This window comes from Meriones unguiculatus, chromosome X, assembly GCF_030254825.1.
Source record: "Meriones unguiculatus strain TT.TT164.6M chromosome X, Bangor_MerUng_6.1, whole genome shotgun sequence".
In the NCBI taxonomy this organism is placed as follows: domain Eukaryota; kingdom Metazoa; phylum Chordata; class Mammalia; order Rodentia; family Muridae; genus Meriones; species Meriones unguiculatus.
Window position 1 is genome coordinate 39503488 of NC_083369.1, and position 27646 is coordinate 39531133.

Here is a 27646-nt window from a genome sequence, read left to right on the forward strand (position 1 = left end):
GCCTGCAATGCTGTCTCAGCGCTTCTGTCTTCCAGTAACAGGCAGAGGAGTCAGTCACTTTGCTAGGTGACCCCAAAGCCTTGCTCTCTCAAAGTGCTCTCCTCCAATGGAAAGATCTCAGAAGGACAAAGGACATGCTGCCTCTGTATGACCCAGGGGTGTCCCTGGCAGTTCACTCCAAAATGAGCAGGATGGACCTCTCTCCCCAGTTCAGATTTATGTAGGGCAGGATTTAGGGAGTTGGCCAGCAATGAATGGATTTGAGCTCCTGCCCTGGATAGTAAAGGAATAAAAGATGGCTATCTATGTCTAAACATATGCCTGTAGTATCCCCTGCTGGTGATAAGGGCATACTGCACCCTGTGCCAAAGCTAGTCTGTGTCAAGGGAGCTGAAGAGATCTGGCCTTACGCCTAGTCCGGAAGAGCTGGTGGTCTGAATTGAGTGCTGATTCTTTCTGGAAGGCTAGCTCTGATACTCATCCTTAGGTCTGCCATAGTAGCTAGATGAATACTTTTCTTGTGCATATCATCCCCATAAAACCACCCCCTTCAGGCTCACAGAGACTGAACCACCAACCAAAGAGCATGCATGTACTGGTCCTAGGCCTCCTACACATATGTAAGTGATGGGCAGTTTAGCCTTCATGTGGGTCTCTTAGCAATTAGAGCAGGGGCTTTTTCTGACATGGACTCTGCTGCCTGCTTTTGAATCACTTTCCCCAAGCTGGGCTGCCTTGTCTGGCCTCCGGGGAAAAGGATACACTGAGTCCTGATGTGACTTGATATGCCAGAATAGGCTGGGGGGCTCCCCTTTTCTGAGGAGAAGGGAAGGGGGAAAGGGAGAAGACGATGAGAGGGTGGGGCTAGGGGAAGAGGAGGGAGGAACTGCGATAGGGATGTAAAGTGGATAAATAAATAAATTTTAAAAAACACCCCCTTCACCCACTAAGAGCCTTCCTTTGCAGAGCAGAAGTTCAATCAGTACTGCGTCAACAAAATAAGAATAGATAGGTGTCCTACATGACTGAGGAAAAAGATGAGATGTATAGGGCAGCCAAAAGAGACTGGCAAAGGTGACCAAAAGACAGTGAGGCCCCAGGACAGGTCACTGGAGGTGAGTAAAGCAAGCTGCTGAGACCCATTTATGGTACCGGATGTCCAAGATTTCCCTCCAGTGACCTCATGGGGGAAATAGCAGGACACTGGGCAAGCATGTCAGGGATACATGGCCCAAAGCCTGAAGCACAGGATGGCCTGGGGTAACCATGAGCACAGAGGAGGAAGCTGTCCACTTGCTTCCAGAACTTCTGGCTCTTATCTTGAAACCCAGAGTAGCTCTGCCCCTGAAACCTAGCCCAGCATTGTTTTGGGCCTCAGTGTCTCCCAAAATTTGACAAGATTTCACATACACACACGTCCCAGTCAGGTTCTAAAATCCACCATATATACTGGAAGCTAGAGCAAGGGAGAAAGAGTAAGCAGAGATTCTTCCATACTCTGGCTGGACCCAAAAAGACAGGCTTCTGGAGTCCTGGCCTACTGGTGGTAAGTGGGGTTAGGGCCACTAGAATCAGATAATAGCCCACAGCTCATCACAACAGAAGCAGCAGTGCGAGGGAAGTATCCCAAACTCTGGTCACTTCCCCACAGGCTCAAGCGATTTCCAGCCCAGGGCATCTATCTGTACAGCCCTGGGGATCTGGAGCAGATGCTGCTGTTGTTGCTGCTGAATTATGCCTCCTGCTATCGCCCCCTGCTGGCATCCCAGTAGATCTTGCTGGCGTCCATTTTCTCTCAGACCCAGGGCAAGCAGGCAGCCACTTGCTGGTGGCATTGTGAGGGACAGAATCAGGAAGTCCTTGAACTAGCCACAGTGCCTGTGCCTTGATCCCAGCAGAAAAAGGTACAAGAGGCAGAGCAGAAGACCCTGTGCAGATCCACTAGCAGTGGACTTGCTTCCTTCATGTCCTTCCTCGAAGTGACCCACAACCCCACACTCATCCCATGTCCAGTTCAGCACCAAGGCATTGTTCTGTTTGTCTTTATTGGTTGGGAGGAAGAGGAACTGAAGAGCCATGACACAAGCAGGACCACCCACAGTCAAGAAAGCACAGAACAGCCATGCGATGCATGTGGGCGTGCAAGGTGCAGGAAGGATGGCCCCCAAATTCACTTGTGAACGCCTCCACAGTTTCTACAGAAGGTAGCAACAACATGGGGAGGGGAGCTTCCACCATAGGTAAGGGTAGAGGCTGGGGGACATACTGAGGAAGCCCCCTACCCCGTGCCATGCACCACACCCACAGTCTCAGACTTTCCAAAAGAGGCCACCCCAGGGGACAAGGGGCAGGGAAGGAGACCAAAAGGGCCAGAGGAGAGAAAAGCTGGAGTCAGTCCACTTAGCCTTCTTTGGCATCCACCTGGGAGGAGAGGAGGGGAGGGGAAAGAGGAAGAGAAAAACAGGTTCAAGAGGTGCCCAACCTTCCTGGCTCCTTCCCAGCATCTTACCCAAGCTTTGGGATCATGCCCCTATCCTACTAGCATAAGATGTCTGCTGTACCCCTCTGTCCAGCTTCTCCTTCTCTGACACTTTCTGCCCTTAACCCTCCAGACCCCACTCAGTTCATTACCATTCTCTAGGGTCCCTAACAAGCTAGTTCCCAAGAGGGTGCAGAGTCTACACACCTGGTTTTCACCACTTGGGGGACTGGCTAGTCCCGAGGCCTGGGTGGCTGTGACGGGTCATACCCTGCTTGGCCTCCTCACCGTCTGGGCTTTGCCCCAGCTTACGGATGTGACGCAGGAATGATGTGGCATTGAATGCACGCTGTGAAAAGAGAGTGAGGTCAGGCCAAGGAGGGCCCAGCACCAAGACCAATTTGAAGACCAGCATCAAGACACTAGGGGCCCCAGCCTGAAACAGGAGCACGGTAATCGCTTTTTGGGTGCTCACCTTCCAGTGGGTCCTGGCAAAATTCTTCTGGATCTGCTCACTGACAGAACCTAGGATGTCCTTGTCTAAGGCTGCATCCCCAGAGATCCTAGAGAAAAGTTGGGCTTCAGCCAAGGTCTCTCTCCCACCCCTGTGCCACCCACCAGGCATCCCACTCACCAAAGATGCTGTAAGGCCTGCTGGCAGGTGAACCTCTTCTGGGGATCGCGCTCCAGAAGGTGCCGGATGAAGTCTTTGGCTGGAGCAGAGGCCAAGGTCAGTCTGACCTGTCCCTGCTGCCCTTTGGCACTCCCCAGGACAGGGTCAGCCTTCGCTTACCTGATTCAGAGATGTCATCCCAAAAGGGAGAGTCAAACTCGTAGCTGGCCCTCAGAATCTGGCTGAAGAGTTCAGGGTCGCTCTCGTCGTAGAAGGGGGGGTACCCACATAGCCTGGCACCCACAGATGAATCACCCAGATGTCCACCCCTCCCCAACCCAGCAGGGGCAGGCAGGCAGGAGTTGAGCTGTCGCAGCAGTCACTCACAGGATGTAGGAGATGACACCCAGGGCCCACACATCTACGGCCTTCCCATAGGGTTTCTGCTCCAGGAGCTCTGGGGCTGGCGGCCAGAGGCAGACAGACAGACAGACATGTCTGCACAGGCTTGCACACATGTCATGCCCTTGAGGGCCACCTAGTGTACCTATTCAGCCCAGGAATAGACTGCCACAGGTAGCAGTTGCCCCAGGTCAAAGAGCCTTAGTATCCCCAGGGTCACCGGCTCCCTACCCACCACAGTGAGCCTTAGATCATTTCCTTCTTACCCACATATCCTGGGGTCCCACAGGCTGTGCCTAGCATGTTGCCAGCTTGTATTTTGGACAGGCCAAAGTCAGAGACCATGATCTTGGAATCCTCAAAGGGTGTGGCATAGAGGAGGTTCTCAGGCTGTTGACACATGGGGCCAGTGAAAGGGCCTTATGAGTCCCAGAATGGCTTCAGCATTGGGACAGGGTGGTTGGGCCTCAGCACCCTTAATTTCCCCAGACCCAGACTTAATTTCCCCATTCCCAGAGTCAATGCTGGAGGGGAAAAAATGACACTCAGGGCCAGACATAGGTGGGATAGGGTGGAAGGCACAGCCAGGCACCTTGAGGTCCCGGTGCACAATGCCCAGGCTATGAAGGTAGGAGACAGCACCGAGGACCTGCCCTACAAGGTGGCTGGCATCCTTCTCTGTGTAGGAGCCACGTTCCATGATGCGGTCAAACAGCTCACCACCTGTCACCCTGGAGGTGGAAGGAATGAAGCCAGAGGTCAACAGACCTGGGGATAGACTTAGACATTGCACCCCCTTCTGCCCATTCCCCAGCAGCCCTCCTCACAGCTCCATGGCCAAGTAGAGGTGGGAAGGGCTCTCATGAACGTCCTCCAGAGCCACAATGTTGGGGTGGCTGATCCTGAAACAGACAGAAAAGGCTCCTTGTGGACCACTTCAGCCTCATCATCTAGAATACCTCCATCCTGAGCCCTCCCCTTCTCTTCCTTCACGCGGGCTCCCATTCCCTACCAACCCCTGCCCCCCATGAGCCCAGGTCTTCCTAGAACACACACTTCTGTAGGCCATTTATAAAGCACAGATGGATAAGGTGCCTCTTGTTGCCATGGAGACACACAGACTCAAAGGGGAAGAGGACTCAGCCTGCGGCCACAGGTCTCCCCAGCCCAAGGGAAAAGTGGGAGCACCTTCGAAGTACGGCGATCTCATTCTCCACCAAGGCCTCCTTGCCCCGAAGTGCTTTCTTGGGGATGCACTTGAGGGCCACAAGATGAGCAGAGCCCCTTTCCTGGGCCAGCATCACCTCAGAGAAGGCACCTCTGCCGCAGAGCCATATGGTGGGAGGCAAGAAGGGGGAAGATGCCAGTGAGAGGAGGAGGAAGAGCAGAAATGGAGGAGATGCTCAGACCATACCACCCACCCTAACACACACACCCACAAGTATGCACACACATCTCCACGCCACCTCACACACATTCACACGCACTGACATATTCACCAACATTCACATACCACCTCCCACGCAGACACCAACATACCTCACAATTCACCCCCATGTTCACAATTCACACCACACACACTACTCACAAGCTCCCTCGCACATTTTCTCACATGTGCACATCCCTTACATACGCAGGCATTCACTCCCACAGCCCAGCATGCACACTCACGAGCCCAGCTTCTCCCGGATCTCATAGACACTGCTGATGTCCTCCGTCTGTTTCTTGAGCAGCAGCATGTCTGGTGGGGGAGGGGAGGGTGGGGGGATGGAGCGAGGCCCCCTGGCAACATGCAGCTCCCTTGCCCATCAAGCTAGATCACCCCCCCCAACTCAACATGGTGTCATCCCCTCCCCAGCCCAAGTACACCTTTTTCCTCTCCTAGAGCCAGGGCCAGACTCCCACTGAGGCAGGCCACTGCATGCTACCTCCTTTCCAGGTATGCTGCTGCCAGCCTGTGCTCCCCCACTCCAGCATCCGGAGCATACGTAGTGTAGGCCACCAACACTACGACACCCCCTTTCTGTCTCCACACATGGAGCCAGTGCTGCCGGCTATTTTCCAGAAGGCTCCACACACTCCCATCCTGGCTCATCCAGGCCCACCTCCAAGTATAAGGCCCGTACCCCTCCCCCACCAGACCTTCCACCGTGGCACAGCTCGAGCACACACCACCTAGGCTACCAACCCGCTCGAATGCACTGGCGAACCTGCTCGCAGCCACCTGTCACGACCAAAGCCACCCACGCACCACCTAACCGCTGCCTGGTCCCTGGCGCCTCCGAGTGGGGGGACTCTGCAACCTCGACCGCCTTCGTCCAGAGCTGCGTGGGCCGCGCTGGGCGTGACAGGTGTGCGCGCGGGAGGGGGGAGGACGACGGCGGAAGGGGCTGCGGAGCTAAGGTGGCCCTTGAACTGGACCCTGTATGCCCCAACCTGTCTGCCCCCGCTCGCCCGCTTGCCCCCAACCCAGAGCTGCAAGCAAGCGGTGCGGACCTGCAGCCGCCGCCGCCGTCGTCGTCGCAGCCGCCACCACCACCGCGCAGTAGCTGTTGAGGCGCCGAGCCCCCCGCCCGCGCCCGCCAGCCCCGCCTCCTCCGCGCGCTCCCCCGCCCCCGCGAGCCCTGGGCAGCCGAGGAGGAGAGCACTCGGTGGCTTTGGCCGCAGCACTGCAGGGGGCTTTGAAAGGCAATTCCAGGTTTCTGGCTACCACCGTCTGGCTCCTTAGTTATGCTTGCTGACGACTGGGTGCTCCAGTGCCCTGGTAGCCTAGTGGGAGGCCCCAGGGCCTTTGCACTACCAGTGACTTAGTGCAAAAGTGTTGCCATACATGGGCCTGTCTGTCTGCCTTCCCTGCTGTTTTTAACACGCTGTCCACAAACAGAGTGCCTAGGCCATTTGCTATAGAGCAGCCTCTTTTCCTAGTCCCTGCCAGTCCCCAAAACCTTGATGACATCACACCTTAAGTCTTCACTGTCTGACTCCCTCTGCTTCCACCCTTACCTCCGTGGCCTTCCTCCTTTGCACCACAGCATTTCCTTTGCTGAGGTCATGTGGCTCCTGGAGGCACATACGCCACTCCCTAGCAAGCTAGGAGTCCTTGCAGGATCTGATGACTCTCTTCCCCCTTCAGCCTCCTCTGCACCTGCCCCCTGGCCATTGCATGCACTGACCATCTTTGCCAGATGTCTACTCATTAATTAGTCTGGCCCACTGCCTCCTCTGACAGGCCTCCCTTGCCTGTGCCTGCCAGTTCTCTAGGTCATGACTCTATCCCCTCTTCAGGACACAGAGCTGTGATAGGGCTGCATGGGGTGAAGGTGATGTGGAGGAATCCTCTAACTGTTGGGTGAAGGTTGACTTCAGTATTTTCTGAATGCCTCCTCTGGGTTGGGTCAGGTGCTTTGGGGAAGAACACCTGGCAAGGTGATTTGTAGCCCTACCACAGCTGTGTCCTTTCTGCAACGAGGGTCTATTAACTGTCACAGGAGCACATCCAGACAAGTCTGTCACCAGGCCTCTGCCAAGTCACAGGGACTAAAGGTAAGTTGTAGACTCTAGTGTCCTGAGCTCCTGCCCCCTGGCCTTTTCCAGCTGTCTCTCGGTTAACTGAGCCTAGATCCAATCCCGTCACCTGTTCAGGTGGCATGAAAAGGCAGGGGAGAGCTGAAGGGGTACAACAGGACACGCAGTTCTTGTGAAGATCCCTGCAAATCTCCAATGCTCCAGAATGTCTCACTCCCTGATGATGATTAAGAGGAAGAGTCATGAAAAAAAAAGTTAAATAACTGCTATTTTGCAAATATTATATGTTACAAATGTATCATACACACTTGTCTCTGAGTAACTGGAAACCATCCACATTAAGCAAGATAAGCCTCAGAGACTCCCAGAGAACAGCAGATACCAAATGGAGGCCTATTTCCTGATCTGGGGATGGGTATAACACTTGTGATTTTTGTTTCTTTGGGGGTTTGGCTTTTTCTTTTTTGTTGTTGAGGGATATGTTGGCTAGTTTTATGTCCACTTGACACAAGCTAGAGTTATCTGAAAGGACAGAGGCTCAGTTGAGAAAATGCCTCCATTAGAGCCTGCTGTACGGCACTGTCTTTACTACTAATTGATGTATGACGGTACCGTTCATTGTGGGTGGTGCCACCACTGGGCTGGTTGTCCTGGGTTCTATGAGAAGCCATGGGGAGCAAGTGAGTAAGAAGCACCCCTCCAGAGCCTCTGCTTCAGCTTCTGTCTCCAGATTCCTGTCCTGTTGGAGTTCCTGTCCTGGCTCCCTTCAGTGATGAAACTGTTACCTTTAAAGTATAAGCTGAAATAAACCCTTTTCTTCCTAAGTTGCTTTGGTCGTGGTGTTTTTGTAGCACCTTAACTAGCACATGGGGGGGGGGGGTTCTTTATTTTTGAGAAAGTGTGCCATGCATTCCAAGCCAACTTCAAATTTACTATATAGATGAGAATGACCTTGAACTTCTGATCCTCCTACTTCTGTCTCCAAATGCTAGGATTATAGTCCTGTATCACCAGACCCCTTCTTATGCAGTGTTAGAGTTGGACTTCAGAACTTTATATATGTTAGGCTAGAACTCTGCCAATTATGTTTCATTCTCAGCACTCATGAAGCAATTTGTATGTGTCTAGTCATGTGAAAAAAATCACTCAGCTGCAAGTGGCCTGTAGTCCTGGATACGTGGGAGGCCTATACAACATACTGAGAAAAAACGTCACAAGCTGAGCATGATGATGCATTCCTGCAATCCCAACACTTGGGTAGTGGAGGCTAGAGTTCCAGATCAGCGTCAGTTAAATGACACCCTATAAAAATGTCATCCTAGTTTTTCTTTGACACCAGTTGTCCTGATTTCTTTTATATTGCTGTGATAAAACCCAGAACACTGATAACAGCTCAAACTGACAGGAACAATGGGACAGTCATCACTGCTGGTGGGAATGAAAACTGTAACAGCCACTTCTTTTTCTTTTTTCTTTCTTTCTTTCTCTTCTTTTCTTTTTTTTTTATTTTTTTATTTTTTATTTTTTTTTAATTTAACCTTGTTTGGTGCTACTACACCTGGCATGGCAATTTTGTTGTTGTGTTTTCCTCAAGGCATGATTTGTCTGTGTAGCCTTGGCTGTCCTGAAACTTGCTCTGTAGACCAAGCTGGCCTTGAATTCAGAGATCCTGCTACCTCTCCCTTCAGAACGTTGGGATCAAAGGTGTACCACTGCCTGATGGAGGCTTGTCAATTTCTAATAAAGCTAAATTTGCTTTTGCCATATGGTCCAGTGATTATGGCACAGGCTTGGAAACTTATGTCTATATAAAACCCAGCAGCTTTATTTATACATGTATTTATTTGTACATAGTGAAGACTGGAAGCAAGGAAAGGATACCTTCCAGTAGCCCTCACCCACAAACAAACAAACAAACAAATTGTTAAGTGAAATGAGCCAGTGGGAACAAACGACCCACAATAGACTCAATTTATATAGAACATGCCAGAAAAGACAAAACTATCAAGGCAAGAAACAAATCAGCAGTCATCAGGAAGTGAGGAGGAACTGTGTTTTACTAGGGGAAGTATAGAGGATTTGGAGAGTAGTAAATCCATTCTGCATGGTAGAGGTTGACTTTCAGCAGAAGTGTCTTGAAAGTGGAAGAGGAAACTGCAGCGTCTACAAGCCTGGTCATCTTCTAGGAGATGGAGGAGTTACATACAGCGTATTGCAGACTGTGACCAAAAAGAGCTCAACTGTATGGGAGAGACTAGAGGGAAGAAAGGGGAGGGAGAGAAAGTGATATTATCATATTTTTCATAAAAATGAAAAATGAATTCTACACTCAGGAGGCAGAGGCAGGTAGATCTCTGTGAGTTCAAAGCCAGCCTAGTCTACAAAGTGAATCCAAGATAGCCGAGGCTCTATTAAACAGAGAAACTCTGTCTTGAAAAAATTCTAAAACATTAAAATAAATAAATACATGTATTTAAGACTAGAGCTGGAGAGATTGGTGAATCAGTGCTTGCCATCCAAACACGAAGACCTGAGTTGAGGTCCCAAGAATTCACATATCTGAATCAGTGAGCACATGTTCAGTGAGAAATCTTGCCTCAAAACAAATTAAATAAATAAATAAAGTGGAGGGACAGCAAAATGGGTCAGCAGGTACTTGATGCCAGGTGCAATGACCCGACTTCCTTTCTTTTTGGTTTTCTTAGACAGGGTTTCTCTGTGTAGCCCTGGCTATCCTGGAACTCACTCTGTAGACCAGGTTGACCTCAAACTCATAGATGCACCTGCCTCTGCCTCCCAAGTGCTGGGATTAAAAGTATATGCAACCACCAACTGGCAAAGACCTGACTTTCAATCCCACACAGCAGAGAGAGAACAAATTCTGGAAAAATTTTCACTGACCTCCACTTATTGAACATGGCATACACAAACACACAATAAATAACTAAATTTAAGAATGTAATTAAGAACTGTAAATAAAGAAATAAGGTGATCAGTGAAATAGAGAAGGACATTCATAATTGACTTCTGTCTTCTGCACTCACATGAGCAAGTGAGCACGAGCACACACACTTTTAAATACACATTTTAAAAAAAGACTAAAAGCAGATGGGCATAGTGGCACACACCTTTAATTCAGGGACTCAGGAAACAGAGGCAGGCATGTCTTTAAGGGTTCGAGGCTAGCCTGGTCTACATAGTCTTTTAAAAATACTAAGGGCAGATGGGTGCATTGGGAGGGTATGAGTTAACAATTCTAAGACCACTAGATCTTTATAGTGCACTTAAACAATTACTTACTTTGTGGCCAGAGGTGGAAGATGGGTTATTTGCTCTTAGGAACGCAAAGGGAAGAAGCTAGAATGATCCAAATGGTAATGGGCTAAAGTGAGAGATATCAGCTTGAATTCCTATTTAATGCAGACACCAAAACATGTCTATTTATAGATAATGCAGAGAGTGATGACTTTTGCAAGTCTCCTTGCTCTGTCTGCTGAGAAGGCCCAGAAACACTAGTCCATACCAATGAGCACTTCCAATGAATTACTCCTTGGAAGAAACAACTCATTCAAAATCCACATTAGGAATATATAACCTGGGTATGCAGCCAGAACGCAAGAAAGTGCTCAAACAGGCATGTGCACTCACACAAGTGAAGGAGGAAGTGTCAAGGGGATACAGAAGTAGGTTGGAAGAAAAGATAATTGAAAGAGCACATGGCTAGCATGCACAAACACATGGGGTTCTCCTTACAGTGCCAAGAAGCAATTTTTTAAAGGGTCCATGTTGGCTCACAATAGTCTCAGATGATTTGACATCTGTTTCTGGCCTCAGGCACTCAAGCAGTACACAGACATACGTTCAGACAAAACAACCATACATATAAAAATAATAAAACTTAACAGGGCCCATGAGAAGTAACATTGATTGTCAACTTGATAGGATCTAGAACTATTGAAAAAAAAAAAAAAAAAAAAACAAGCCTCTGGGCATGCCTGTGAGGGATTATGTAGAATAAGTTAATTGGTATTGGAAGATCCACCTTAACTGTAAGCATCACTATTCCATTGGCTGGGATTCCAGACTGAAAAAGAAAAATAGAAGAAGCAAGCTGAGCACCAGCATTCACCTCAATGTGACCAAATGCCTCATGCTACTGCCACCATGATTTCTCTGCCATGATGGACTGTACCTCTCACACCATAAGCCAAAATAAACCCTCCTTAAGTTGCTTTTGGCAGGTATTTTGTCACAGTACCCAGAAAAGTCCCTAAGACAGGGGGCCATGAGAGACCAAAGAATTAAAAATTAGGTTTTTGGGGTACTAAGCTAAAAAGTTTAAAACCTATCATCAGGCCAGTTGACCTTGCTGCTTCTAGGCAGATCCAACCAACTGCAGGGAAGAGCTGACCTTGCTGCTCCTTAAAGATAAAATTGCCAGGAAACTGGCCCAGATGGCCCCCAACTCATCTGGAACCATTCATGGTCCTGGCACTTTCCCATAGCAAACAATTTTGAAATGTAGCATGCCCTTTTCTGTTTTAACCACTAGAAGCTTGCCAGGCTAGAATCCCTTGCTTTGGGAGCACTGGGTCGGACTTGGGACCTACAAATCACCCACAATCCAGAGCTCGGTGCTCTCTGCTGTATACCAATGCCTTAGTGTCTATAAGAGTCCAGCTCAAACTGCAAATAAACTGTGTGTGTTTTACAACAGACTCTACTCTTGGTGGTCTGTTGGGGATCTCTCAAATTGGGCCCAACAGCCACAGGAGTCAATTGAAAGATTCTCCAAGAGTCACAGACAGAAAATGTAAGCAACACATTAGAAAACTACTGAGTTATAAAGAAAAATATAAACTACTGCAGTTCCAGCACTTGGGAAGTAGAAGCAGTAGAATCAATTCAAGTTTGAGACCAGTCTGGTCTACATGGCAAGTTCCAGACCAGTTAGGACTATAGAGTAAAACCCTATTTCAAAATAACAAGTGAGAGCCAGAGGTGTTAATGCATGCCTTTAATCCTACTGCTGGAGAGGCAGATTCAAGTAGATCTCTTTGAATTAGAGGCCAGGCTGGTTTATATAGTGGGTTCCAGGCCATCCAAGGCTACATAGCAAGGTTCTGTCTCAAAACAGCAATAACAGAAACAACAGAAAATAAAAGTAAAAAGAGAAAAAAGTATAAAGTAAATATTCCTAAGTCTAAACTGTAATAAATCCATTATTAACAAATAAATATCACAAAATAAATAAAATTCCTCTGTGGAAGAATGCCACATAATCACCATAGCTACTCCCATTTGTTACAGTTTGTGTTAACTGTCCTTCAAAGGCCATACAGTACAGGCTTGCTTCAGACTATGGTGCTGTGGAGAGAAGTGGAACACTTAGAAGGTAGGCCTTAGTGACAGGAAGTTAGGTCACTGGGATGTATCTTTGAAAAGGATATTAGAGACCTCTTCTTGTGACTTTCTGGACAAAATGGGGTGAGAATCTTTGCTCTGCCATACTCCCTTGCCATGGTGTTCTGCCTCACTACAAATACAGCAGATTCAAATGACTTTGGCCTGAAATTCCAAAAGTTGTGAACTAAAACTAAGCTCTGTAAGCTGCTTTGCCAAGGTGTTTGAACAGGAATGGGAAGTGACTGACATAGCCTCAGGGAGAAGGACATGATGCTTTCCTTGTAAAGAGTACTGTATGGAAAGAGGAGAGGGGGTCCCTTTGATGGATGAGAGTCTGACACATCTCTACCAGACAGCCATTGTCAACACTGACCAATGGTGCTACAAGCACTGACACCCCAAAGGATGGATGAGCAAGGCCTTACAAACACTTATGACCAAGCTCACTCCATCAGGTAACATGAACCTAAGAGAGGGAGTGAGGATAGAGAAAAGAAAGAAAAGAGAAAAGAAAAGAACAGAAAAGAACAGAAAAGAAAAGAAAAGAAATGAAAAGAAATGAAAAGAAATGAAAAGAAATGAAAAGAGACAAAGATCGGGAAGTTGTCAACAAATGCTGAGACAACTTTTCTTTTTTCAGACCACTATTTATATTCAACAGCCCTTACATATGCTTCTTGTAGGTGTATAACTAAAACAACAAGTGCAGTCTAAGTTACAGATAACTAAGTTACAGATAACTAATAATTATCTTATTGTTTTTCCTTTCAATGCATCTTAAAGTTCATGGACCGTTTACTCTGTACTTGCTCAGGCACCAAGATAAGACCAAGAATCAGTCTTCTCATGCATAAACACTTGCGAGCATGCAAGCCATTAATCAAGCCTTATATGACTCACATTTTGTTTAAACAGCCCCCAATACCGATAAGGCCCAGATAACTATGAAAGAAATGGTGGAAGACCCAACAAAGGGCATTCTACCTCACAACTGTCAGAGTCATCAAAACAAAGCCCTCCTCACAGTCACAGTGAACATGATAGACAAAATTAATGTTGGATCCCAGATGGGATCTTGGGACAAAAAAAGGGGACTTTAGAGAAACGATGCAGAAAGCTGAATAAACTGGACTATACTTGATAGCAGACCTCTGTTGACTCACTAAGTGGAGTAAATGCAACTGTCTAGCAGGAGAATTTTGTGATATGGCAGAGGGGTGTGGGGGTGGTCACTACTATCTCAGCAATTTTTCTGTAAATCTAAAAGGAATCTAAGCATCTGGAATCCTAGCACTCTAGCGATAAAGACTGGAGGATCAGAAGAAGAAGGTCACCCTCAGCTATATAGTGGGTTCAAGACAGCCTGAACTAATGAGATCTCGTCTCAAGATGTTGGAAAACTATTGCTCTAAGCCTGAATGTAGTGGCTCATACCTGTAATCTCAGTGCAAGAGGACCCGTTTGGGGGCTAGAGAGATGGCTCAGTGGTTAAGAGCACTGTCTGTTCTTCCAAAGGTTCAATTCCCAGCAATCACATGGTGGCTTACAACCATCTATTGTGAGATCTGGTGCCTTCTTCTGTTGTGCAGACATACATGCAGGCAGAATGCTATATAAATAATAAATAAATCTTTTTTTAAGAGGATCTATTTAAGTTCAAGGCCAGCCACTATCTCACCATACCCACCCCCAAAACAGAAAAGGAGTTTTAAATAACAAAATGTGGTTCATATAAAAAGTTTATGTCAAAGTGTAAGTTATGAAACCTTTCAGATTGTTTGTGTGTGAGAGCAGAGCTGGTAAACAAGGTAGACTCTGCTGAGGAGGGAACTTCTGCCTTTCAGCAGTCCCCAGGCTTCATCCTAGCTCCATGAATCTTGACTCCAGTGTTAAATTATTTTTTATCACCTGATTAAATTGTCATCTCTGAGGCTTACTGCCTCCATCTACTATCCTAGGCCTAGTCCTGGAAGCTTCCAGCCTCTATACAATCTAACCTAGGCCTAGAATGTTTTCAGCCTTGAGACTTACTGCTGAATAAGCTCACCCTTTCTAGCTCTTTCTGAACTCTGGCTGGCTGGTTCTCATTTGTTCTGGCTCAAACTCCTCTCCAAGCTGACTGATTCAAACTATCTTATCTCAGCTTCTGACTAAATTGGTCTGTTTGTCCTCAAACTAACTCTAGCAATCTGTTCTAAGCTTCTGGCTCCTTCCCATTCTCTGGCTCATTCAGTCTTCACCTGTGTCTAGCTTGTTCTCTCTCTCTGAAACATGTTTCTGTACAAATGTCCCACTAAAACCTCTCCCTCTCTCTCTCTCTCTCTCTCTCTCTCTCTCTCTCTCTCCCTCTCCACTGCTCCCTTTTAATTCATCTCCCTTTCCTCTCTGTTCTTGTGAGAATTGGGCATATCCTATTCTATCAAATCTTTCTCTGATTCGTCACTTTGTCTGCCTTTAAATTAGACAGCGTTTTCAAACATGGCTGCTTCCTTTCATCAACTAACTTCACCTCGGGAACTAACTTGGGATTATAGGTGTGTACTAAGGGTGTATCTGTATTCCAGCCAGAGGGATTAAAAGTGTGTGTTTAGGCATATCTGTATTCTAACCAGAGTAGCTATTTTGCTGGATTAAAATCTCTCTACAGCCCAGCCCCATTTATTCTCCTTGCCTGCTGGCTCAGGAGTTAGAAGTACAAAGCCCTAACAGGTGGACCCCAGATTTCCCTTTGTTCCCAGTTCATTCTAATTTCAAAGCTCATCATGCTGGACGTCCAGAAGACGAGATGCACCAACCCTGCCTTCCGCTGCCTAGCTCTTTACAGAATCACTGTAGAGGTGATGACCTCCATCCAGCCTTCTTCCAGTACATGGCCACCTCAGGCATTGGTAGGCACTGGGTCCAACTTTAGCCTTGCTTGCCAGCCTCCCACATCAACAAGGGCCCTGCAGCAGCCCTCTTCCAGCTTGCTGCTTCCACACCATCCTGCTCTCAGTTTCTACCCCAGCTACTAGGAGTTCTCAGCACAGTTCAATGCCCTCATGACCAGAACACCAGGCCTCTGAAGGACAGTACTAGTTGGAAAGAGCCTGAGATCCTGGGGAGCCTATCATGCTCCTCCCTACTAACTACACTCACCCCTACCCCCCAGCAGGAACATGTCCTGGAGAGAGCCTGCCCAGGATTGGAAAGTCCAATGCCTTTGTTCTCCCTAGTTCTCTGCGCCTCCTAGGAACTGTCTCTAAACATGCCCCCATCAGTACACATACTTCCATAGGCATCTGGGTTGGATCACAGACCACAGGCACAGAAACTTACAGCACTCTATTTGGTTCACTCTCCTTTTTAGCTTCATGGGAAATGGCTCATGGGTAATCACTGCCAGTGCCTCATTCTTTAGGCTCATGACCATCAACAGAAAATCAGTTAAGAAGTAGAACCATTGCCACTGCAGGATGCCAGTGTGCCAGGTGTGGCCCTAGCCAGGAGCTAGCCACTAGGATATGGACAGGTTCTGGTCCTAAGAGATGAGGTGAGTAGGAAAACTGGTTGCAGGGAATTTAGGAAGACCAACAGACTGGAGGTGAGCTGAAATGTAATGTCATTACCAGGCAAGGGGTAAGTGGGAGCGCATGGAATCATGCCTTGGGACCTGTTGAACTTATGCCCCCTGAGATGTAGAGGCCCAGGAATCCTCAAGGTCACATGGATTATTCTCAGTGGCTTTTCATTTCTGCTTTCCATTTATCTGCACCCTGGCTACCTTTTGAGCCCAGAAAGGCAATGGCAATCCCAGGGGCCTAAGCATGGGTGACTAGTACCTTAAAGTGCCTCTTTGTGTGTAGGTGGAGATGATACTCCTTCCTTATGTTCCTGTACCTGGACTTGGCACATCCTTCTTCACGCAGATGCTTAGCACAGCCCCAGGATGGAGGGAATTCCTCACCCTTGCACCTAGTCTTGACTTTTTGAACCCTGGACCTCCCCACAAACAGCAGTGACCACCACCTCAAAGTGTCATCAGCTCACCCACATCTTTTTCAGGCCACTATTTCCTTTCACCACCTCCCCCCAACCATGCTCCCTGGACAAGCAGGATCTTAAATTCCTAAGAGTAGCTCCACAGCCTGATTTTCCTATTGCTGGCCTCAGCCCACACGTCATCCAGGTCACTGTTGCAACAGCTCCTTTCCCCTATAGGTCTCATAACTGCACTCTGTTCTTCTACTTCATGGAGTCCTCTGTGTCCATTCTTTGGAATCCTGTTTTTTCTTCTCTTAAATGTCTCTTTTCTTTGTTCCTTGCATGGCTCCAGCTTCTCCAGGATATTTGTGCTATGGGTAATTTCTCTACGGCCTTTGTTTCTCCAGGAGGACTTTGGTCTCAGAGAAGAGCTAAGTTTAAGGTTCTCTGATGAGTAAGGAGACTCTACCACGACAGAGGCACGTGTAACACACACACACACACACACACACAGTTCCTCCTGCTTGCCTGGGTGGAGATGCTGCCCCTCCCTCTATCCTCACCTATCAGGCTCAATCTGGCTCTGGCTGGAACTGCTTTTCTTTCTAAAGCTGCCGGATGGCTGCAGGCTTAGCGTGATGGGATGAGCCATCTGGGGACTTTGTGTCTGATCATATCAGGGAGCTTGGGATTGAAATGGGCACGCCTCACCTTCCTAGATTACCCCAGGCTAGTCTTGGCCTTGGAAAATTCCCAAGAAGCTGTTCAGCTGCTGATGGAGAAGCCTGGAAGTCCCTTAGGAGCAGAGCAGGCAGGTGCTCAGCTTAGGGGGAGGGTCTGTACATCCAGCAGGCACCAGGGGGCAGCCTTACCCTATTCTTACCCCAGTATCCATAGGTCACAAGCCCCTACACCAGGCAAACGGTAGACTGACCTGAGTTATAGAGTCCTCTTCCTTGGTGATAAATTGTAACTTTGATCCTCTACCAAGCAAGCTACCCTTTGCCCACTCTGGAAACAAACAGAAATTGGTCACCCCCAGAACTGACACCTCGATCCTCAGCCTCTAGGTGGTATCTTTAGGGAGGCCTAAATATTTTCAGGAGACAACTCAATGCTTCTGGAAAAGTTTCACAGAACCACTGGAGGGATAGCGCCCCTCTCCAGGTCAGCACAGGGCCTCCCTTCAGGAGGCAATCGCACTTACTTCTGTGCAGGGACCAAGAAACTTTGCACCTGGGTACCCAACTCTTCTAGGTCCTAATTGGAAGTGGAGATGAAACGTGAGGAAGGCTGGACAGACCTTGGTGAAGGATGTTTCACACACACCCCTAAAAAAAACAAACAAACAAACCAAAAAAAAAAAACAAACACTCCAGGCTAGAAAGAGTGGAGAGTAGGGAGGACTAAGCATGTCTGGAAGTCAGTCAGAGACTCCGATTTCCTGGTGGTTCAGAAAAACCTGAGGGGACTTTGACCCCACCCGGGCCAAGCGATCGTGGAAGGAATCATGGCTCGGCCCACAGAAAAGGAGGTGCTGGCCAGCGCCCCAGGTAGTAGCCATCCTGCTCCTTACTGGAGCGGCATCTCCAGAGGAGGAGGAGGAGGTAGGCGGAGTGACAGGGAGGGCGGGATGGAGGGGGGAGGGGGGACCAGCCGGGTCGTGGGGGTGGGGCGACAGTGACATCACCGGGAGTCGGTTCTTAAGCAGCAGCTGGTCGCGCCGGGAGAGAGAGGGACTGTTGGAGTGCTGTGGCGAATCTTGGAGTCCGCCGCAGCCGGGAGAGCGGCTATAGCCGCCGCCGCCAGGAAGGAGGGGGCGAGGCGCGCCCGGGGCCACCGGAGCCCTTGGTGCCGGCAGAGCCGCAGGCGATCAGGACAGCTGCTCAGGGCTGGGCCGGGCCGGGGTGGGGGGTGGGGGACGCGGGCCGCAGGCCCCTTGCTCCGGCTGCAGCTTGCAGACAGTGGGCGTCCGATGCCACCCGCGCCGCGCTAGTGTGAGCCTCCGGCCGGGCGAACAGTCGTCGCCGCAGCCGCCGCCGCCCGAGCCGCGGGCAGGAGTCTCCGGAGCCGCCGCCGCCCGGCCAGGCTCCGCCACCGCCCGCGCGCTCCCGGGCCCCCGACACACATGAGATTCTTCAGGCTCACTTTCAAGTGCTTCGTGGACTGCTTCTGACTGCGCCGCCCCCGCCGTCCCGCACCCCTCCCGCCGTCCCGTCCCCCGGCCCGGCCGCCCCCGAGGCCCCCGGGCGGGCCCGCGCTTTCGGGACCCTCTCTCCAGGTGCCACCGGAGCCCCTTGCCCGCCCGCCACCCTCGAGGCGCCGCGACCCCCGGCCTGGCCTCGCGGCCCCAGGGGCCATGGCTAAGAAGAGCGCCGAGAACGGTATTTACAGCGTGTCTGGCGAAGAGAAGAAGGGTCCTCTTATCGTGCCCAGGCCCGACAGTGCCCCGGCCAAGGGCGATGGCCCCGCGGGCCTGGGGGCGCCCGGCAACCGCCTTGCCGTGCCGCCGCGAGAGACTTGGACACGCCAGATGGACTTCATCATGTCGTGCGTGGGCTTCGCCGTGGGCCTCGGTAACGTGTGGCGCTTCCCCTACCTGTGCTACAAGAACGGTGGAGGTGAGTGCCCCCGCCCCTGAGCATCCCAGCATTCTCATCAGTGGTCAGTTCCCACCCCTAGCCTGCTGCAGGCCCACCGGAGCAGTGGGGCAAAGTCCAGAGGGTGGGGAGGCGCGCCCAGAGCTCGTGGGGGCCGTGGTGCCCCCTCACAGACCAAGCGTTCGGTGACCCAGCACAGCAGCCTCCACCCCCCTCACTGGTCATGTGCCTGGCAGTGTGGGGGGAGGCAATCAAGGAGAGCTTCCTGATGAACTGAGGGGCTGCCTCCCAGACTTCCAGCCCAGGCTGGGAGTGATTGGCTACTGAAGTGGGAAGGGAAGGCCTCCCCCAAGTGGAGGGGGCTCCAGGAGGTGAGGAACCCTGGCTGCTCCCATGGGTCAGGCACACAAGTGACACATTGTGTGAACCCCCCCCACACGTGTATACACAGGAACACACACACACAATGGGCCACTCTGTCCCTCCCCCACACTCTCCTCTCCCTCTCCTCCCTTCTCTCCTCTCCTCTCCCCTCCCCTCTGGCCCAGGCTTGGAACACTGGGTGCTTGAGTCAGGCTTGGGAAGTCTGCAGCCTGGCCCGCCTGGCGCCGCCACTAGACACGCTGTGTGCACATCTCATGCCCAGTTGCTGAAGCCCAGCTTAGCAACAGTAGTGGGTACTCGCCTGTCCTGGGACTGCGAAGCAACACTGGATTTCTGGAGAGATGGAGCAGCTGGGTGATTGGTGGAAAACTGAGTACTAGAGGGGAGGCCTCTGTCCAAGGTCACACACAGGAAGGATGCTGGAAGCAGGAGCCCAGCAAACTGCAATTAACTCTGTCACTGAGTAGCAGAGAGACCTGATGGGGCAGATTAGGGGTCCTAGAGAGCAGTCAGCGGGAGTAGGTCAGAGCTACAGCTGCTCAGCTCTCCTCTCCTTCCTACCACCCCATGTAATTACTGGAATCCTGCCTCAACCTCTTTTCCTTGACTTGTTTCCCTTTGTCCTACACCAATACCCCCTTAAGCAGAGAATTGCCACCTGCTCAGCTTCCTCCTGGGACCCTCATGATTATAAAATACAGGGTAGTTGGGCTCACGCACAGCCTTTGGACAAGCCCCAAAGCCTGAGCACCCAGCCTAGCACACACAAACACACCCTAGCCATTCCTTCCTGTTCTGCTGCCTGCCAAAAAGAGCTATGGCACAAGAGATGCCTGCATACATAAGCCTGTGCGTTTTTGATGCCTGTTAGGTGTCCACAGGCTCAGAACTCTCTGATCCAAGGGCTCTCTGTGATACAGGGAATACTGGCTAGACACTGCTGTTGTGCCTTCTCCCAACAGACGTAAGAGCTCATGTCCTGGGATTGTTCACCTTGAGCCTCTGAGTCAGTGGCCACCCCTGCACTGATTCACTCAAGTGGGAAGTCATGAGACTGGGGTGCAGGCTGAAGCTGGGGCTCTGCCTGCACCTTCTAGGATTTCTGGAGTCTGGGCTAGTCTATGAGGCCTGGCCAGCTTGGCTGATGGGTTTGGGTTAGGCCTCTCCTGCTGCAGGGGGTCATTGGGAGGTGTCCTGAGCCTACACCGTGCTTTCTCCTACAGGTGTGTTCCTTATTCCCTATGTCCTGATTTCCCTGGTTGGAGGAATCCCCATTTTCTTCCTGGAAATCTCACTGGGCCAGTTCATGAAGGCCGGCAGCATCAATGTCTGGAACATCTGTCCCCTATTCAAAGGTGAGCCACCCTGGTCCAACTCTCAGTTCTCCTCTTTCCACTTATTGGGATGAGGACTGGAACAGAATATGTGACCCACTTAAGAAATCTTTTTTTGCCCTGAGCTTATAAGAGAACCTACAGGACATAAGATCATACAGTTAACTTAAGAGTCAGAAACTAGGGTGGGATGGCAGGCTTGCTTAAACGGGAAAGGATAGAGCAGAAACAGCCAGACTTAGGGGCAGGATGTGTTGAACATACTTGACTCCCTACAGAGGTCCTACTACTGTCCTTGAAGAAGCTGAGTACACAGGGGTGAAGCAATTTGCCAAGGTTGCCCACTGAAGGGGTGAACACTTCCCATAGTGCCTCAGATAACTGGAAAGTTCTTGCAGCTGATATGTAGTGGAGGCTACTGGATAGTTGGGATGGGGGCTTGCCTTCTGTGACTTCAGGGTGGCAGTGGGTCCTGGGAATGGGCAAGCATTTGAAGCTAGACAGTCAACAGGATGTAGCAGCCACATAAGGGAGGAGAGGAGCACTATCTTTATCTCTGGGCTAGATAGAAGAGCTGAGGCACAGAGAGTAATGGAAGAACAGGACAAATGTTAGTGGGAGACAGACAGGAAAGATAGCCCAGAGGCAGGATGAGGAGGGAGAAGATACAGGGAGAGGCAGAGACGTACAGGGAGTAAGCTTTCAGGAACTCAGCAGGAATCAGTGCCAGCTCTGGAAGGGGAGATAACAGGGGTGGTAGGATGGCCACAAAGGATCCCAGAAGGAAAGGCAGCTTCTCACTCCTCCTCAGGTCTAGGCTATGCCTCCATGGTGATTGTCTTCTACTGCAACACCTACTACATCATGGTGCTGGCCTGGGGCTTTTATTACCTGGTCAAGTCCTTCACCACCACTTTGCCCTGGGCCACGTGTGGCCATACCTGGAACACTCCTGACTGTGTGGAGATCTTTCGCCATGAAGACTGTGCCAATGCTAGCCTGGCCAACCTCACATGTGACCAGCTTGCTGACCGTCGGTCCCCTGTCATCGAGTTCTGGGAGTGAGTAGGGTGTCTCTGAGCCAAGCCCTTCCTATCTCATCCCTTGAGCTCTCCATATGTGATCAAGCCCTGGGTGTGCATGGCCAAGGGTGCAAAAACAATTGTTCCTGGGCTGTGTCTGTCCTCATCCTCCAGGAGTACCTACACCAGTCCTGGGACTTGAATAGACACTGCTCTTGTAGCAACATGACATTTGCCATTGTCTTGTCATGTTCACCTCATTATGGAGCTGAAACTGCATATTTGTCGAAGTTTGGGGTAATGGTGATGACCTGGAGTAGTCCTCCAGACACCTGATGGTGGGGTCAGGACCAGGGATGTAATGAGGGAGGACCTGCCAACTCCACAGCAAATCCCAGCCATTGTGCCATCTGCTGACGTGACCCACAGGTGTCTTCCTTTCTTCTCTAACTTAGGAACAAAGTCTTGAGGCTCTCTTCAGGGCTGGAGGTGCCAGGGACCCTCAACTGGGAAGTGACCCTGTGCCTGCTAGCCTGCTGGGTGCTGGTCTACTTCTGTGTATGGAAGGGGGTCAAGTCAACAGGAAAGGTATAGCTGGAAGCAGGAAGGGTGGGGGCATCATTGGTTGCCTGGGAGGGGTGCATGTCTGCAAGGGGCCCAATGACAAGAAGGAGGTGACTGGACTGAGACTCAAGCCTACAGAGGGGATGGGTCCGTAAACTCATAGCTTTTATTCCCACCTGTTGGTGGGCATTCTTTCTCAATCTTCGCATCCAGGGACAGTAACCTTCAGCCCTGAGAGTTAAAGGTCCAGGCAGTAGCTACCCTTCCCTGTGTCCACCACCCCATCTTGGCCCTTTCTATTTCCTCCCTCTCCCACTGCTTCTCCCTCTGTTTCTCCCTACTCCTTCCTAGATGCCTAAGTCGATTTTGTCACTCTTGGTGGACCTGATCTATGGGGGCTCTACTCAGCTGTGGGATCCTCAGGCCCCCCAAGGAAGACTCCATATATCCCTCCTCAGAGGTTCCCTCTCAGGTTACAAAGACAGATGAACCAACACATTAAAAGTACTAAGCCATGGGACAATGGTCAGGTCCATGGAGGGCCAAACTCCAGTGCATCAAGATTCATTCACAGCAGGGTCCTCGAGTGCTGAGTGTCTACCTCCCTCCTTCTCTCCCTCTCCCTTCTCTCCCTCTCTCTTTAGCAATAACACCAAGCTGCAAATCCACCCCTGTCTTTCCCTTGCCCAGCTAGATTCCCTAGCTGCTAAGGAGCCCACCAGCCTATCAAGGATGACCTGGAGTTTGGACCACAGGGCTCTGAGGGATATATGCTTATTAGAATCCTCTGTAACATTGCCACAGATTCTTCTTGCCCATACTCCTCATACCTTCCTGACCTCATATAGGCATGCCCCCACATGGACATACCCAGATGCCCCTCGGGAGACTTCACATTGTCTCACTCCCCATGACCTGCTTTCCTTCATTAAACATAAGATACACTTAGGGACCCTCACCTTGGAATTCCATGGCCCTGTTTCTCCCCTCCTTCACAGCTGACTTGTGCCTGCTATCAGGCTTCATGGGCCCCAGCCTGTCCCCTAGCTTCTCTGGGGGTAGTTACTCATTCAGGAATAGAATAAGTGTTACTGGCTTTCTTAACCCAAATTCTGAGCATGACTACAATTTGGGAGAAGACTGCGGCCCATCTTGTCAGCTCGCAGTAGCACTGGGAGCCAGCCACCAAGCTTAGGCAGGAGGCCTCTTAAGGGGGAGCAGGGATCCAGAACATCTCTGAGCACCCTGGCCCCCCAGATCGTGTACTTCACTGCTACATTCCCCTACGTGGTCCTCGTTGTGCTGCTGGTTCGAGGGGTGCTGCTGCCTGGAGCCCTGGATGGTATCATCTACTATCTCAAGCCTGACTGGTCAAAGCTGGGGTCCCCTCAGGTGAGAAAAAGGTAGCTTGTGGCAACAGGATTGGAAGAAACAGCCTGTTAAGCAGGGTCTCTTGTGACTCTTTTCTTGGCTCACCCCTTCCAGGTATGGATAGATGCGGGGACCCAGATTTTCTTCTCTTACGCCATCGGCCTGGGAGCCCTCACAGCCCTAGGCAGCTACAATCGTTTCAACAACAACTGCTACAAGTAGGCACCCGTCCCTGCCCTGCCCTGCCCTGCCCTGCCCTGCCCTTCCTTGGAGCAGTGGAGCTGCTTAAACCAAAATATTCTGCCCCTCCACCTCCAGGGATGCCATCATCCTGGCACTCATCAACAGCGGGACCAGCTTCTTTGCTGGCTTCGTGGTCTTCTCCATCCTGGGCTTCATGGCCACAGAGCAGGGTGTGCACATCTCCAAAGTGGCAGAATCAGGTGAGCTGCCTGACCTCAGCCCACCTCCAGAGCAGCAGAACTACCCTGATGTAGGGCAAAAACAAAAACATTCTGAAATGTGACAGATGGGTTCAGCTAGCTGTTCAGATTCTATGCAACTGAGACAAGGCTGGGGGGACCCTGCCTTCCCCCACCACCACCACCAGGGCTGCAGGGTGTGTTCAGTGCTGTAGATAGAAAGAAAATGAGATACTCCTTCAGCCCCTGTTGTGTCACCTCAGGAACCAGCCACTGCCTTGGCTGCTGGAACCCAGGGAGAATAGTCTGAATCAGGAGTCCTGCTAATACTGGGTGGGGCTGCCAAGGACCACAGACTTCCAGAACCCTGGTTGTGAGCTGTGTAGGACCTCAGTGGGCCTAATCATGCTGAGGCACAAGTAGTCCCCAGGTTTTTGTTATTTTACTATCTGGGGGATGGGTGTGACCTTGAGCATCAGGGTACTCAGGATGGTGCTGAAGGCCAGTCTCTTTTGCATCTTTGCACTCAGGGCCTGGCCTAGCCTTCATTGCCTATCCACGGGCTGTGACACTGATGCCTGTGGCCCCACTCTGGGCGGCCTTGTTCTTCTTCATGCTGCTGTTGCTCGGTCTGGACAGCCAGGTTTGCAGGAGCTAGGGCAAGAATGGGGTAGCGGCTGGTGGTCAGGGGACTTGGTAAATTGGGCAACAGGTGCACGGGAACATGGGGGACCTGGGCCTGAGCTGCCCTGGCCACAGTTTGTAGGTGTGGAGGGCTTCATCACCGGGCTCCTGGATCTCCTCCCGGCCTCCTATTACTTCCGTTTCCAAAGGGAGATCTCCGTGGCCCTCTGCTGTGTCCTCTGCTTTGTCATCGATCTCTCCATGGTGACTGATGTGAGTGGAACAGGGTGGGCTACTGTCACTCTCCAGCTGTGGGTTATCATATTCCCTGACCTGACTCTGTTCCTCAGGGTGGGATGTACGTCTTCCAGCTGTTTGACTACTACTCAGCCAGTGGCACTACCCTGCTTTGGCAAGCCTTTTGGGAGTGTGTGGTGGTGGCTTGGGTTTACGGTAGGTCAAGATAAAGGGTTGGGCTAGAAATTGTAGAGTATAATGAAGGTGGATGGTCTCCAACTCTAGCCTTCCTGTCCACCTCACCCTATTCCAGGAGCTGACCGCTTCATGGATGACATTGCCTGTATGATTGGGTACCGACCTTGCCCCTGGATGAAATGGTGCTGGTCCTTCTTCACCCCACTGGTCTGCATGGTAAGGCTGGGGAAGATTGGCAAATAGTGTGATGTAACGGGGAACCGGTGACTGTAGGCATCTATATCTACAGGGCATCTTCATCTTCAATGTTGTGTACTATGAGCCGCTGGTCTACAACAATACCTACGTGTACCCATGGTGGGGTGAAGCCATGGGCTGGGCCTTTGCACTCTCTTCCATGCTGTGTGTGCCCCTCCACCTCCTAGGCTGTCTCCTCAGGGCAAAAGGAACCTTGGCAGAGGTAAGGTCCCAACCCAAGTCTTCCCTGCCAAGAGCAGACCCATCACTCAGAAGCATGGCCACCTCAGATTGGAGGGGGTGGAGACAGATGGAAGGAAAGCTAAACCATTATGGCCTCATGTGACAGCAAGGAAGCAGGACCCACCTCTCACCTCCCTAGCTCCACACAAGGACCACTCAACCCTGCTTCCCATTTCAGGGAGCGGGGTCTGAGAGGGTGCCCTAAGAGAAGCAGACCTGCCTTGGTGGCAGACAGTAGGAGGTAGAGCAGCAGATGTGGTTGCCATGGGGTAGAGCACATGACCCTTTCGAGGTTCAACATGCCCTCCTCTCCTACAGCGCTGGCAGCACCTGACCCAGCCTATCTGGGGCCTCCACCACTTGGAATACAGAGCTCAGGATACAGATGTCAGGGGCCTGACCACCCTGACTCCAGTGTCTGAGAGCAGCAAGGTCGTCGTGGTGGAGAGTGTCATGTGACAGGCACCCCCAGCTCACATCACCAGCTCATCCTTTGGTAGCCATAGCAGCCCCTGCTTTAGCCCTCACCCATGCCTCCAGGGGGCTTGCCTTTCCTTAACAGTTTGGGGTCTGCCTTGGGGGGGAGGGGAAGAAGCACCATGAGTGCTAACAAAAATAACCTTTCCATTTTTAATAAAACGCCAAAAATATCACAACCCACCAAAAATAGATGCCTCTCCTCCCCACCTCCCAGCCACGCTGGTACTTGCATTGCTTCCAGGCCCCACCTTCTGTCCTTCCTCCTGGAGCCCAGGACCCATCTCCTACCCTTGCCAAGCCCACCTGCCTGCCTCCCAAGCTCTGCTCTGTAACTAACACACCTTCACCCTTGAAACAACAGTGGCAGCTTGGGAAACAGGAGAGGAGGGAAAAAATAAGGTGGGACAGGAGAGGAGACAAGAGAGGGACAATGGAACCAAGGCAAATGTTTCAGCGGAATTAGACCCCTCTTCCTACCCCTATTCTAGAAGCTAGAGAGCCAGTCAGCAATGGAACTTTGTGTTCCTGAGTCAATTGCCACCAATAGTAATTGTATGAGCTTGGGTCTGAGTGCATGTCTCTCTGTTTTGCACCCATGTGTGCACGTGTGTGTGCGTGTGTGTGTCTGTGTGTGTGTGTGTGTGTAGAAGATGTGTAGATCTCTTCTCTCTTAGTGAAGGTGAATACCAGAAGTAAACAGAGCCTCTGGTCAAAAGAGGCTTGTATTTTGCACATTTTATAAGTAAAAAAAAAAAAAAAAACACAAAAAACAAAAAAACAAAAAAACCTGAGAGTGAGACTTCTGCTTGTATATTTCTAAAAAGCCCCAACTACCCCTACCTTCTTACCACTCCTTTCCTTCACATCCCCACCTTTCTTCTCTGACCCTAGCCAAGGAGTGTGAATTTATAGACTTAATTTTCATAGGCAAAACAAAAGCTTCAGGCTGTTGAGTATGTGAGTGTTGTGTGGATGTTCTGTGTGGGCTCCAGCTAGAGACTGGAGTGGGAAAGTCGGGGCCTCATGAGTGTCCCCACACTGTCCCTTTGCCTCTAAGTCTATGGGGTGGAAGGCTATAGCGTTGTTGCAGGGATCTAGGTCTGCTCACCTGGCATGCTCAGGCTTGCCCCACACCCTGCTCCCTGGGCTGGGCATGATTGCAGGGATCGCCCATGGACACAGCCCAGGGAAGGGATCTTGGGCACAGCTCCCACCTCCAAGCTGATGTACTTTCGACATCTCAAGTCTTCCGTGTAGCAGCTTAAACCCACATCTGTGTCCCATCAAGCCTGAAACAGCCGAGTAGCCCCTAGAAAGTCTTCCTTCTCACAGGGCTAGACTAAGCCAGGGAGGTGGGGCTGGGTAAGGGTGCAGGCCTTTGGGGACATTCTTACTGTGCTAAAAAAGCCACTGCAAACATAGCAATAAAAAAACACTTCATTTTCCAAAGTTGGCTTCTGCTTCTGCTTCTCTGGAAGAGGAATGAGGTGGGGATGCAGGTGTGGGAACCTTCCTCCAGCTCCAGCTTTGCATTCAGAGAGG

General features: G+C 50.7%; 2 protein-coding genes and 1 long non-coding RNA gene across 9 annotated transcripts; 1 reads left to right on the forward strand and 2 right to left on the reverse strand.

Moving 5' to 3' along the window:
* Nucleotides 1–2026: 2026 nt before the first annotated feature.
* On the reverse strand, nucleotides 2027–6550 carry Pnck (pregnancy up-regulated nonubiquitous CaM kinase). 7 transcript variants are annotated; one of them, XM_021656383.2, is made up of 12 exons: nucleotides 6498–6550; nucleotides 5166–5235; nucleotides 4683–4814; nucleotides 4322–4396; nucleotides 4087–4225; nucleotides 3761–3884; nucleotides 3480–3555; nucleotides 3273–3385; nucleotides 3114–3192; nucleotides 2955–3042; nucleotides 2687–2828; nucleotides 2027–2421 (listed from the first exon to the last, which is right to left on the reverse strand). In XM_021656383.2, the coding sequence occupies exons 2-11, from the start codon at nucleotides 5231–5233 to the stop codon at nucleotides 2694–2696; spliced, it is 1029 nt and encodes a 342-aa protein (XP_021512058.1). In that variant the 5' UTR covers nucleotides 5234–5235; nucleotides 6498–6550; the 3' UTR covers nucleotides 2027–2421; nucleotides 2687–2693. The 7 variants fall into 7 exon arrangements, with proteins under 7 accessions (XP_021512058.1, XP_021512053.1, XP_021512056.1 ...); XM_021656378.2 differs by lacking the exon at nucleotides 6498–6550 and adding an exon at nucleotides 5991–6116; XM_021656381.2 differs by lacking the exon at nucleotides 6498–6550 and adding an exon at nucleotides 5746–5958.
* Nucleotides 6551–8940: 2390 nt separating this feature from the next.
* On the reverse strand, nucleotides 8941–18919 carry LOC132650118 (uncharacterized). The gene is made up of 2 exons (XR_009588493.1): nucleotides 18781–18919; nucleotides 8941–9273 (listed from the first exon to the last, which is right to left on the reverse strand). It is a non-coding gene; the product is annotated as an uncharacterized LOC132650118 (long non-coding RNA).
* On the forward strand, nucleotides 18089–27553 carry Slc6a8 (solute carrier family 6 member 8). Its single transcript, XM_021656377.2, has 13 exons — nucleotides 18089–19009; nucleotides 20596–20727; nucleotides 21518–21767; nucleotides 22184–22316; nucleotides 23550–23684; nucleotides 23778–23881; nucleotides 23982–24106; nucleotides 24616–24728; nucleotides 24845–24982; nucleotides 25060–25162; nucleotides 25260–25360; nucleotides 25434–25604; nucleotides 25943–27553. Exons 1-13 carry the CDS (start codon nucleotides 18748–18750, stop codon nucleotides 26081–26083), a joined length of 1908 nt encoding a protein of 635 aa, XP_021512052.1. The 5' UTR covers nucleotides 18089–18747; the 3' UTR covers nucleotides 26084–27553.
* The last annotated feature ends 93 nt before the right edge of the window (nucleotides 27554–27646 follow it).

Excerpts from the sequence above, each read along its gene's own strand:
- Pnck (XM_021656384.2), bottom strand. The coding sequence starts at position 5,480 with ATGCTCCGGATGCTGGAGTGGGGGAGCACAGGCTGGCAGCAGCATACC. Across the intron at positions 4,815-5,165 it reads ATCCGGGAGAAGCTGGGCTC|AGGTGCCTTCTCTGAGGTGA; the intron begins GTGAGTGTGCAT and ends GCTCTGCGGCAG. Across the intron at positions 3,885-4,086 it reads TTGTGCACCGGGACCTCAAG|CCTGAGAACCTCCTCTATGC; the intron begins GTGCCTGGCTGT and ends ATGTGTCAACAG.
- Slc6a8 (XM_021656377.2), top strand. The coding sequence starts at position 18,748 with ATGGCTAAGAAGAGCGCCGAGAACGGTATTTACAGCGTGTCTGGCGAA. Across the intron at positions 22,317-23,549 it reads GGGTCAAGTCAACAGGAAAG|ATCGTGTACTTCACTGCTAC; the intron begins GTATAGCTGGAA and ends CTGGCCCCCCAG. Across the intron at positions 24,983-25,059 it reads ATCTCTCCATGGTGACTGAT|GGTGGGATGTACGTCTTCCA; the intron begins GTGAGTGGAACA and ends TCTGTTCCTCAG.